This window comes from Muscardinus avellanarius (genome assembly GCF_963383645.1).
Source record: "Muscardinus avellanarius genome assembly, chromosome: 21".
In the NCBI taxonomy this organism is placed as follows: Eukaryota; Metazoa; Chordata; class Mammalia; order Rodentia; family Gliridae; genus Muscardinus; species Muscardinus avellanarius.
In genome coordinates this window covers 6,552,740-6,565,344 of record NC_137807.1, presented here as the reverse complement: position 1 = coordinate 6,565,344, position 12,605 = coordinate 6,552,740, and the positions used below count along the sequence as shown (strand labels likewise).

At 61.7% G+C, this 12,605-nt stretch overlaps 2 protein-coding genes across 2 annotated transcripts in view; both read right to left on the bottom strand.

Annotated features, from left to right (window-relative positions):
• The window catches only part of LOC308278128 (fibrosin-1-like protein), a gene marked incomplete at both ends in the record, with an annotated part of 63,755 nt that overhangs the window by 37,750 nt on the left and 13,400 nt on the right, over positions 1 to 12,605 (bottom strand). The window lies entirely within an intron of this gene.
• On the bottom strand, positions 10,505 to 12,579 carry LOC308278310 (uncharacterized protein; the record flags this gene model as incomplete). The annotated part of the gene is made up of 4 exons (XM_080718012.1): positions 10,505 to 11,505; positions 11,713 to 11,962; positions 12,423 to 12,457; positions 12,522 to 12,579. 4 exons carry the CDS (start codon positions 12,577 to 12,579, stop codon positions 10,505 to 10,507), a joined length of 1,344 nt encoding a protein of 447 aa, XP_080574138.1.

Here is a 12,605-nt window from a genome sequence, read left to right as displayed (position 1 = left end):
AGCAGCAGGGCAGCTCCTAGGTGGAGGGCCAACTGCGGCTGAGCGTGGGGCAGCCGTGAGCTCTGAGAGCAGGCCTGGAAGGGGGAGGATGGCCTCTGCTGAGAACCTTCATGAGCCCCAGTCGCGCCACTCTCTGCCTGGCGGCTGGGCACTAGGTCTCCTCACAGGTGTCTGTGCAGACCACCAGGGGTTTTGGGCAGGAAGGCCCTGGGGCGAGGCAGGAGCAACGCGCGAGATGTACAAGATAGGTGGAGCTGGCCCGGCCTCCGGGAGGACCCTCGCCTACCCAACCTGTGCTTCCCGGGCCAACCCAGAACCCAGCCATGCCCAGCCCTCCCCTCACCATCCTGCAGTCTCAGCCAGGGTGTCCTCTGCAAAACTGCCCTACCTCCTGGCAGGGTGAGCCTGAGCAGGACAGGGGAGGGACACAAAACCATGGCAGGCCACAAGGGGCTCACCCAGGCCTGCTGCTGCCACTCATCTGCGTGAGCACCAGCCTGGGCAGACAGGGAAACTGAGGCCCAGCAGGGACTTGCCTCAGGGCACCAGTGATGGGTGGGGCCTGAGTGGCTGGGAGCACTACCTGGTGAGAAAGCTTGCGGCCCCTCCCCAGGCCAGAGCCTCCACTGCCACAGCTGGGCATTGGGCATCTGGAGGGAGGGAGGGGAGCGGCGCTAACTTCCCATCACAGGACCAGGCCAGGCCAGTGGGGTGCAGCGAGCCAATCTCAAACTGGGTTGCCAGCAAGTGCCTGCCTGCTCCCAGGGTATAAGCACTCAGCAGGGCCACTCGAGCCTCCACCATGCGGTGGTTTTCAAATGCCCTGAGCATTTAGGTGGCACGGCCTGGAACACTGCCGAGGGACCAGCAGGCCGGGACAGAGTACAGAGGCTCCAGCAGCGGGCCCAGCTCCAGGCCACCTGCGGAGCTGCACCAACACTCCCACCGGACAGGAAACACATGCTCCCCCTCTGGTGCTCAGCAGCTGGAGGTCCAGGCACAGGCTGGCCTGCTGGGTGGGGCCACTGAGCCCTCCTGCTGCTTAGAAGGGGGAGACAGGTGGGACCCAGTGTCCCCTCTCCCCTGCAGAAGTCAGGAAGCCCACCAAGACACAGCCCACCGGCCCACAGACAAGCGCACCAGGAAATGCGTGCCACCAGCATGCCCCAACCGGCCTAGGAACCAAGTAGCATGCGCCATGCCCTGCTCCCAGGTATCTGCCCTCAAGCTCCGGTGCACCCCTCAGGGGAAACACCAGGCCCCACTGGCTGCAGAGGCGCTCCGTGCAGACTGAGCAGACACGCAGGACGTGAGCAAGCACCATGACCCTGGAGCAGCAGTGTGCAATCCTAAGGATGTGACAGCCGTGGTGAATTTCACACAAACCCGACCCAGGGCAACACTCACACCAACAGATGTTTCACAGCCGGACACAGGTGCTACCTGTGGCCCACCACAGCCCACCCGGCCTCTGGACTGCAGGCCTGGGGGTGAGGGCAGGGCAGCCTGCTCCCTGGATGGGGTGGGGTGGGGGCTGCAACTCCCTCAGTCCTGCCAGGCCCAGGACAGCCCCTGGCAAGTGGGGCAGAGGTCACCCCCATGTCCCTGATAGGCCTGGACCACCGTCCCAACAGGGAAGAGAAACCAATGCCCCCAGAGCCAATGCCAGACACCCCCAAGAAACCAAACTCGGGTGGCGTGGAGCCCATGCTGGGGCTCAGTGTCTCTGCAAACACAGCACATCCTTGGTCCAGCCCTCTAGCCTCCATCCCTCCTCCTCAGACCCATGTCCTCCTAGGAACTGACCCTCAGTGTACTGACTCAGCCCTGCTGCAGATGGTGCCCCTGAGAACCTAAAGCACTCCTGGGCTTCCCCAGGGACCACACATCATGAGTCTAGGTTTAGAGGCTTGTGACTGTAATACACAGCAGGTCACGAGGTCCCACCCAGCCAGGGCCTCTCAGGCTGCACGCCAAGGCTCCCACGGTCAAATGATGCTGAAAGGGCCGAGCTGTGCTCACCTAAGGGCACTCAGCCCCAGGGCCGACCCAGTCTCCCGTGTGTTCCGAGGGACGGACACTGCTCGGTGCAGGACGACGCGGTCCCTGCCCTCCTCGCCCCTCCCGCCCTGCCCTGCTGGGCAGTCCCCCGGCATGTGTGTAGACCTGGCAGCTCCAGGGCCCTGTTCACACATGGCATGGCCCCCACTCTGCACGCAGCGCCCACTCCACTTCGTCTCCCCTCTGCAGGTCTGGCCTGTGAGACACTGAGGTGCCCTGTCCTACTGAGAGCTGGCTCGGGAGTCATCCGCCTAGCCCGAGACTCAGGCTGCATCTTACCCCACCACACAGGTGTGAGCGGGCAGAGGCTGGTGTTGGCCATTGTCGCCCTCACCCCTTCACCTCACCGGCGGGGACTCGGCTGTCACAGGCAGCTCCAGCACCTACCTGGGCCCCTATGCATTTGCCCAGTGAACTTTTACTTGCAACGTGAGCCTGAATGAGGAAGGAAGATTGACTAGTTCTCCTTGGGGGTATTCTCCGCCTGCAGAGGAGGGTTGCACAAGCCCAGGGTTGGTCACAGAAGTCAAGCTCAGCCCAGGAAGGGACTTTTCACATAGATGCTGCCGCAGGCAGGAGGACTGCAGACAGGCCTTCCGGTGGGGTGGGGTGGGGTGGGGTGGGGTGTCTGGGTCTCTCCTGCACCGCTCAGCTTGGGGCACTATGGGTGTGTATAACTGGGCCACCTGTCGGCACTTACACAGCGGCTGTGTCAGGTGTGCGGCCCATGGATGAGGTAGCCTGCTCAGAGGCGGTGGGTGCTGGGGCCCTGGACTGACATGCAGGTGACTGTCAAGGAGCCCTGGCCACTGAGGTGTCATGGCCTTTTCCCTGGCTCACAGCCACTCAGGTGAGCACTAGCCCTGCTACTTCCAGGACCTTCAGGATCCTGCAGCCACTCCACCGTCGGCAGTGGATAGGGCAGCACCACGGGCCGTTCTGCGGGTGGAATCAGAGGTTGCCACCTTCCGGATCTAGTGCAGTTCCCAAAGGCCAGTGCGGAAGGCCTGGCTGCTGGGCTGCGGTGGTAAATTTGGGAGGTGGGGCTGGTGGGAGGAAGTGAGGCCACTGCGCATGCCTGGAAGGGGCCAGGGGACAGTGGCACCCTGGCCCCTCCCTGTTCCCACCCTTGCTCCCTGCAGCTTCCTCCTCTGCCATGATGTTCTGTGCTGCCACAGGCCTGAAGAACAGGACCAGGTGACATGGACAGAGACGCGAGTGAGCCCAAGTCTACTGTTCTACACGCTGATGTTCTGAGCCGTCCGTCATAGCGACACGACACTGCAGATGGCTTGCTGGTCTCTCCCTGCAGCAGGCTGTGAGGACTGGCAGACTCTGCCTCTCCGGCACAGAGGAGGGGCTGGGCAGCGAGGGGGACCACCAGTGTCCCCAGAGTGCACAGCGTTGGGGCAAGTTAAGTTGCTCTGCATCCTCCTTCTGGGGCTATGCGGGAAGGCAGCAGGTGGACAGAGGGACAGCAGGTGATGTGAAGACGTGGGCCGGGACCCGGGCCATGAGTGCTACTGGTAGGCACCTGTGGGGGAGCGGAGGGGCGCCGCGTTGTTCCTGTGCACAGAACCCTGTCAGCCTGGGCTCCGCTGGCATGGTCCCAGACCTGAAGCTGGCCATCCAGTCTTGCTCCAGGCAGGCGGTGCCCCTCCATCCATCTCTCGCCGGACAGCCACAGCAACTCCCCAAGACTTAAACTGCAAATCGGCACATGCTGCCCCTGCTTAAGGCCACCACAAGTTTCCCCTTCTTGTCCTGCCTGCCACCCGCGCCCTCTCCGCCTCGGTGCCAGGCTTTGCTCGGAGTGTACCTCCCCTCACTCTTGAGATGGTCTCTGCTGGTTCTACTCTCTCTTCCCCACTAGAATTATTATTATTATTATTATTATTATTACTTTGGCGTTGGGGATTGAACCCAGGGGTGTTCTATCTCTAAGCTACACCCCAGCCTTTTTGTATTTTTTACCTTGAAGCAGGGTCTCGCTAAGTTGCTGAGCTAGCCTGTGAGCCTCCTGTTTCAGCCTCCCAAGTGCTACGATTACAAGTGTGCACCACAACACCTAGCCTTCCCATTAGAATTTAACTTCTCTAAGGCAGAATGGTTGCCTCTCATTCCTTACTGTACCCAGAACCTGGAAAGGGGCCTGACCAAAATGCTCGAAGCAGCACACACCAAGCGCCCAGCTCCTCGGGCTGCAGTGAGCTAGGATGTCGAGGCCCTGGAGCCCAGCTCGCCAGGCTGCAGGGAGCAGGGTGGGTGTGGTGCGTGCCAGGGCCCAGAGCCCAGCCTCTCCCTCCACTGTTACCAAACACTGCTGCAGCTGCCAGCCCCAGCCCTCTCAGGGCGCCCTGTCCTGGACTGAATCTCAGCTCGCATGGTGCTGCCCGGGGAGGATGCTAGCTGCAGAAAGCTGGCCCAGGCCCCAGCATCAAAGCCATCAAACGACCAAGGGGACCATGGGCGTTGCCTTGTAGATGAGAGGATCCGGGCCTATGGAGGACAAAGAGGAGCCTCCAGGCCTGGGCCTTGAGCCAGCGGGGTGGTGCCTGGAGTTGGTGATAATGAAGGCAGAACCACCAGCGTGATGGCAGCGGTATGCAAAGTACATCCAGCAGGCGAGTATCTTCTACTTCACTCCAACAACCCGGGACAGGTGTACTGTCACCCACATCCCACCCCACCTATGGATGCAGAAACTGAGGCTCAGGAAGGGGAAGTCATCGCCAAGGTCACCGGCTGGAGAGAGCACGGCCTGGCCATAGCCCAGGCTGCATACTGGGCAGGCTGGCCCATGGGAGGGGCCAGCACCTGCTGCAGAGGAGCTGGGGGCACAGGCCTCAGCCTAGGGTCCACCCCTGCCCCAGCACCCTGAGCACCCTACACTGAGGGCAGTCCGGATGTGGCAGGTACACAAAGAGTTGGAATCCAGAGCAGGGCCCCAGGGTGGCAAACACCCACAGCACAGTGGTGGGCAGACACTTCTGTGCCAGCCAAGGCCTCATGACCCATTTGCTGATGAGGAGACCAGGTGCCCACCCAGGCCACAGAGCTGGAGCCTCACCCAGCCTAGGCTGTCAACTGCCCTCCAGGTGATCAGAAATACAGTGGACACGGTCTGCAGCAGGCAGGTCCAACGGGAGGCATGGATGTGCCCTGGCCACCACAGCCAGTCTGGGACAGAGGGAGCCCGGGTGCAGAAGGACAGCAAGAACAGAGACCAGCAGGCGGGTCAGCCCACAGAGGGCAGCGGCCAGGCACAAATGCCCCTTGGCATGTCCAAAAGTGTAGGGGGACCTTCCAAAAAGCCAGGGCAGGACATGGCAGGCAGGATGGCCAAGGAGGGGAGCCCTGGTCCAGAGCTCGCTGGTTGGGCACGTCACTTGCTGCTTGGCACGATAAGGCCGGGAGAGCTGCAGCCAGCCGCTGACAGCCGAGCTGGGCTGGCTGGGGAGCGACTAGTGCCACCACACAGGCAGAGACGTAGTGGTGCTCGGACTGTCCCTTCAGCCGCGCTGGTCTTTGTGGGCTGTAGTTTTTAGAACTTTGTCCATTTATGACGTTATGTCTGTAGCGCCTGTAAGAGCTGGCAACTGTGCTCCTTTTCCTTGGTCAGCCTTGCAGGGATGTCTTGAGCTGGTGGAAGTTCACAGAAATCCCTCTTGGCTTTGTTGGCTTTTCTGCTGTCCATTCCCTCTGCAGCTGTCTCTGCTCCTCCTGCTTTTGTGGTCTCCCTTCTTTAGATTTATCTCCCTCTTTTTCTGGATGTTCTACCACTGAGCACATCGCCAACCCTTTTGTATCCCGAGACATCCTCAGCCCATTCTGTGTTTTGAGACAGGGCCTAAATTGCTGAGGCTGGCCTTGAATTTACAATCCTCCCTCAGCCTCCAAATAGCTGGGATTATGAGTCTGCCTTAGGCTTGTTCTAGACTCTTGCAGTATAACTTTAGAGCACTGACTTTCCGCCACTTGCTTTTAGAGCAGCAAGTTTCTCCCTGCATACTGTTAGTGGCGTTCCACACACTTGTATGTCCCATTCATTGTTTTCTAATGAAGTCCAGTTCCGAGGGAGACTGAAGGGTGACAAGGACCTGCTGGGGTGCTGGAGGGGGAGGCCGGGAAGGAGTCAAGAGGACGTCCTACTTCTGGCCTAGTTCTCAGGAGAGGCGTGAAGCTCCCCACTGCGACGGGGACTGAAGACAGTCTGGCTGGTTTGTGGGGCAGGGTCCTGGCTAGTCCAGGACCTGGCTGAGCGCTGCCCGCAGCCCATGTCCTGGCTCTGAGGACCTGTGCTCAAGAGTGCTGAGAAGCCGATAGTCAGACTCCCACCGACCTCAGGAAGAATGGAAGAACGCAAAGGCCATGCGGATCTGTGTTAAACGACACCATTCTGAGATGGGGAATTAGGTAACTGATTACACTGACTTCAACAGTTCATTTTTCTAGTGTGACCTGGGGCACACTTAAAGTTCTACTCGAGGCTCACACGCCATTCCGTGGACCTGAGGCCCTGCCCCCACATATGCCTGGGAACATCTCCCTGCCAGATCCAGGCCCGTGGCAGGCATGGCTGGGCATGACAACGGGCTCCCTGGTGCTTGCCCCTGAGCTCTGCCAGCTGCTGGGGGCGCCCACCTGTCACTGCAACTCCTGGCTGGGTGAGGAGGGCCTCTCTGCCTGGTAGAGGTCAGTCCATCCCTGTTGGTCTGAGAACCAGGGCCTGCCCCTCTGGCACTGGGGTTCTGAATCCACCTGGGAAGGTGCCAAGCAACCAGAGTGATCCCAGGTCAGGCACAATGCATGCTCCCTGTTCAAGTCTCCAGGGCTCAGAGCAGCCACGGCACCCCCGGCCATTCCTCTGGCTATGCGACACCCCTGCCCCACTGCCAGGCTGGCCTGGCTTCCGGGGCCACCCCAGGTTGGGCACGGCTCCCACCTTTGTATTCCACTCCTCTGCCACGCACCCCTTCCTGTCTCCCTCACCGCAGTCACCCGCCTCTTCCACGGCAGTGGGCGTCTCCTAGCACACTAAAGCACTGACTCAGGAAGAGATCTCTGACTGCAAGAGGCTCCGTGAAACCAGCTCCATCTCCACGCTCTGGGCGCCTGGGCCTGGTAACCGAGCAAAGTGGGGAGGTCTGGGCCACCTCCTCCAGCAGGGGCATCTCCAACACAAAGGGCAGGCCTGGGGCATCACTGTGGGTACCCTAAGGTCAGAAGCAGCAGGGGAACCTGTGTGCGCAGGAGAGGCTGGGGAAAGGGCAGGCACACCTGTACACACTCGTCAGGAGGACTGGGCACCGGCTGCCTTGGCGTTTGCCCATCCCTCCCCGCTGCCCCGGGACCCCCCACCCCAGGTCTGCCCCACCTCTCGGGGCACAATAAACTCCCTCAGAGTCACTTTTTGGGAATGAGCCCTGGATAACACCCCCAATGAGGCTTGCCATTTTCTGCCTAGGGCTCTGCAGGGACCCCATTGCAGCCCCAGGCTCACAGCAACTTGCCCATGCAGGGAGGTCCACACTGTACCTCCTGACTCTGGGTAAATGAAGGTGACGGGAAGCTGATGTCCATGCAGGCACCGCACCAGGTTTCCATCTGCAGAAGGCCTTCCCAGGCTGGGCTGCAACCTCTCTTCTTTCTAGGGCAGCCCCCACCCCTCATCAGGGCCACACCTGCTATAGGACAAGCAGGACCACACAACTGTGGCCTTTGGTGAACGAGGCGAGTCATAAAAACTAGAATTTGACACCAACATTTCAAAATCGCCAAATCCAGGCAGGTGTGGTGGTGCACGCTTATAATCCTGCACTTGGGAGGCTGAGACAGGAGGATCGCACAGGTTCGAAGCCAGCCTCAGCTACTTAGGCTCTCAGCAACTCAGTGAGACCCCGTTTCCAAATAAAGTATAAAATAGGTCTGGGAGTATAGCCTGGAGGTAGAAAAGCCCCTGGGTCCCACCCCCAATACCACCAAAAAAACCACCACCACCACCACAACAAAAACAAATCGCCAAGTCCTCTAGCTGCTCAGAAACAGCCCAGCAGCAGGAACATCTTCCTGGGACAGCCGCAACAGGTCCCCAAGGCAGGGTCCGGGATAGGCACATACGACCTGACCCGCTGGGGTCCCTGCAGCTCCACGCTCCCCACGGTGGCATCTCCAGCTGAGGTTGCTGTGGGTCGGGACTTGAGGAATCCAGGGGCCTCCTGAGCTGGTGTCTGCTGGGCCCCACTCACTGGCTGCAGCCTCTGCCCTTCTCTCCCTGCAGGCCTGCCACGGTCACTCTGGTCCCCCACTAAGGGGCAGTGAATGCTGCCACCTCGGCCCAGCCCCAGGGGCTTCCTCCCCTGCCTGGCCACCTGCACACATGCCTCCCTTGGGCCAGACAATATGCACAGAGACCCCCTCCAGCCCTCTGCCCTCAGGGAGGGTCGTGGGTTTTCTGAGGGGAAGAGTAGTCCACATCTGCTCCCAGGGCATCATGACGGGGCTCCAGGGACACTTTAGGCCCCTTGGCAAGGCAGCAGGGCCAGTGGGTGGCTGAAGGCAGGGGAGGCTGCCAGACTCTGAAGGGAGTTTATGGCAAGATGGGCACATCCTGACTCACCCCAGATGTGCTGAGTCCAGCTCAGTCATGTCTAGGGCCTGGGCCAGGGCTCTAGGCTCCCTGGGCCATCCCTCATCCATAGCAGGGAACACAGACCCCCTTGTATGGGCACAGGTGTGCGAAGCGCCACAGCTGCCTCCCGCGCCCTGCCTTCACGGGAGCCCACCCTGTTCATGCCCTGCGTGTCTCGGCAGCCCCTGGGGCAAGAACAGCAGATGCCCTTCCCTGGCCAGGCCCAACAAGGCGAGGCCAGGCCACGGGATCCACAGATCCCCTTTCTGCTCAGGACTTACTGAACTGGAAGCCAAGTCCAGATGTGCAAAAACCACTCGTGGGAATTAGATTCAAGCTCATCTGTTTAAATTACAAACAGTAATGTTGTTACAAAAATAGCATGGCAATTTTATTTTCTTTAATCAGAAAAATATGCCCCAAATTTTTGGGATGGAGACTGTAGGTGAGCACCAGAAAGGGGGCCTGTCCAGGTAGGTGGGGGGCAGAGCTGCCCTGGTTGGGGTGAGGGGAGCACTGAGCAGCAGGGCCTGGGGCCCAGGATGGGCCCTGGAGAGGGGTGCTTGTGGGTGAGAGGGAGGGGAAAGGCTAGGATCAGTGGACAGCTTTCCCTGGAATGGGAAGGCCCTGCTCCCTCCTCCCCATGAGCAGGGCTAGGACATGAGGCGGCTGTGCACCCAGATAACTATGTTGTAAACCACTGAGCGGTGTTTGACCAGGGGACCCCGGGTGGCCAGCACAGCAATTTGGCCACAGCTGCTTCTGCAAGGGCCAGCTACTGCTGGCTCCCCAGGCTCCGCAGGCCGGAGTCAAGCAGAGCCCGGGCCCGTGTCCTCTGACAGCTCCCTTGCTGCAACTGCTCTTGCTGGGACTCCAAGACCTGAGTGCGGAGCTGCCCTGACTCCAGTGGGGTCTGACCGCAGGTGGGGACTGGAGTGGGAAGGGGCAGTGTGTAGACAGTCGCAGTGTGAGCTCTGTCTGATGAGGGGGCAGCCAACAGCTGGAGAGAATAATGCTATTGGGGTGTTGAATGGAGAACCTGAGGGGGCTTTCCAAGCCCGCTGGGACCCTCACACCAACAGCGGCCCCACTGGTATCCTCACTGGGTGGGCAGAGCCATCCTGAGGTCACCACCCTGCATGTCCCTCCTACTTCTTGAGGACCTTCAAGTGGATATCAACATCACCCAACTGCTAGGGGTGGTGGGAGCTGGGACCCAAAACCCAGCCGGCCAAACCCACACCCTGACCAACTCACCACTAGGCTATTTTGCCTGGGGGCAGGGCAAGGAGAGCAAGGTCCGGGGCTGGCAGCCCCCTCACGCATGCCTAGGCACACAGCACGCACAGGCACACACATGCCTGGTAGCACACCACACGGGCAGGCATGCTTGTATCACGCTCAGCTGTTCAGGTGACGGAGGAGACTCAGAGATACAAACACATGTTGGCAATGTGGAGGCAGAGGCTGAGGCCCGGCAGGGCCACGCCCTCGGAATGGCTGTGTGCCCCCCACCCCACCCTCAAACACCACAGGGGAGCACACACGTGGGCTGCTGTGACACCAGTGGGGCCGTGGGTGTGGGAGGGTGCCGGTGGTCTCCTCTCCTCCTGGCGTGCTGGACCTTGGTCTGACCACGGCACAGCAGAGCTCCGGCCTCTCTCTGAGCCTCAGTCTCCATCAGCAATCAGCCAGGCCCTGTCTGCGGAAGGCCACAGGCCAGTCCAGCAATGCATCTGGGCCTGAAGGGCCTACTAGCATGGCTCACGGAGGCTGACCTCACAAACTCATCCAGGGAGGCACCTGCGTGCATCAGGCTCCGGGGCTCACAGATGGGGCGTGGCGGGCCACCCCCGAGGCGGAGGCTCGGGTCCACCGTGACCTCAGGGGCCGGCCCAGGGCTGGGAGCGAAAGCTGGGGCTGACGAGCTGGCAGCAGATCCAGCAGGGACCGCCGTGGCTGGCACGGGGGCCCCAGGAGAGGCCGGCGGGATGGGCCTGGCTGCCCTAGCAGTGAAGGACGAGCAGGGATGGGAAGTAATGGCTGAGGCTTCTGGGGCTGGCTTGGGCCCATGAGTGACCGCAGGGGCTGGCAGGGCTTCTTTGGGCCCATGAGTGGCCGCTGGGGTGGGTGGGGCTGTTCTGGGCCCATGAGTGGCCGCTTCTGTGGGCATGATTGTCTGGGGCCCAGCAGTGAAGGTTTGGGAGGACCAATTTGCTCAGAGGCTTCAACTAATTGTTGGGGTTGTTCGAGGCCCACTGACGGCCGCTGGGGGTGGCTGGGCTGGCCCAGGAGGGACCTGCGAGGCTGGCTGCATTGACGGGGTGCTAGGAGTGACCTCTGGGGACAGCAGCACCGGCCTGAGAGAGAGCTGGAGGGCCGCTGGGGTGGTTGCAGGGTAAGGAGCGACCGTGGGGTCTGACGCCGCTGGCACTGGGCTAACAGGGGCCTGCAGCACTGTCCTGAGGAAGCCCTACGGGGCTGACCATGAAGACATGAGGTAGCCCACGGTCGTGGGGTCCGGCAGCAGTGCCGCAGTGTCAGCAGGGACCGTGGGGGTTGGCAGCGGTGACAGGGGTTCAGCAAGGACCGTGGGGGTCGGCAGCGGTGACAGGGGCTCAGCAGGGACCGTGGGGGCCGGCAGCGGTGACAGGGGCTCAGCAGGGACCGTGGGGGCCGGCAGCGGTGACAGGGGCTCAGCAGGGACCGTGGGGGCCGGCAGCGGTGACAGGTGTTCAGCAGGGACCGTGGGGGTCGGCAGCGGTGACAGGGGCTCAGCAAGGACCGTGGGGGCCGGCAGAGGTGCTTAGGACCTGGGTGTGTCCAAAGTGGCCTGCAGGACTGAGGAAGGTGTGACTGTTGGGCCTGGCAGGGCTGATCTGGGATCGGAAGAAGTCCTGGGGCCTGGCAGGGTTGTCTCAGGCCTAGAAGTGACCATTTGGGCCAGCTGCGTTGACCTAGGGGTAGCCGCCGGGGTTGGCAGGGCTGCCCAAGGTCTGGGGCTGGCTGCTGGGGCTGACAGGGCTTCTCCGGGTCCAGGGAGGGCTGCTGGGGCTGGCAGCACTGGCACTGGGTGGAGAGGGACTGCAGGGGCTGGAGGGGCTTCCCAGGGTCCATGGGTGCCTGTGGGGGCTGACAGCGCTGGTATGGGGCTGGGAGGGGCCCCTGGGGCTGGCAGGGCTGGCAGGGCTGGAGCTGCTGCTGGCGGTGGGCCGGGCCGTTCTTGTGCCAGTGGGTGGCGGGAAGCGGCCCCCCTTCTGGGGAGCACACCTGCATGGAAGAAAGAGTACGTGTCCACCTGGGCAGGTGTGCCTGCAGACCCCCCACCCGGCCCAGGCCCGAGGCATGCTGCTCCCTCTCCAGAGCCCAGTCCCCAAGCAAAGGCTGAAACACTGAGAAGAGCCCCCTCTGCAAAGAAGGTGCAGACCCAGGGTTCCCAGGAGGAATGCAAGTGAGGCTCAGGCGAAAAATGGAGCAGCCCCACGCTTGGGCGCAGCCCCAGCCAGCGCACTTCCGCGCTGACAGCCCCTTCCTGGTTTCAGCCCTGACCCCCTCCAGGCAGGAAGGCCTGGGGGGCGGGCCACCCTGCTTCTTGGCTCTTCCTCCAAGCTGCACCACTAGCCACGAGTCTCATGGCTGAGCACTCCCTCTGCCTTTGCGCCGCGGCATGGCAGGTGGCTCTGTGCGCAGAACGCTCAGCAGTGAGCCAGGCCCACATCTTTTTACAGACACTCTGGACACCCCAACTCCCGTAGTCGGCGGAACCTGACAAACACAGCGGGAAACGGGGCCGGCCTGAAGCTTGACACTGTCCCTCACCCTGCGGTACAGGCCCCTCTGTGGTGCTGCGGTGGCCGCAGCACTCTGGGCCAGTCCCGCACCTCCATAACACGGCCTAGCTCCAACCACACCT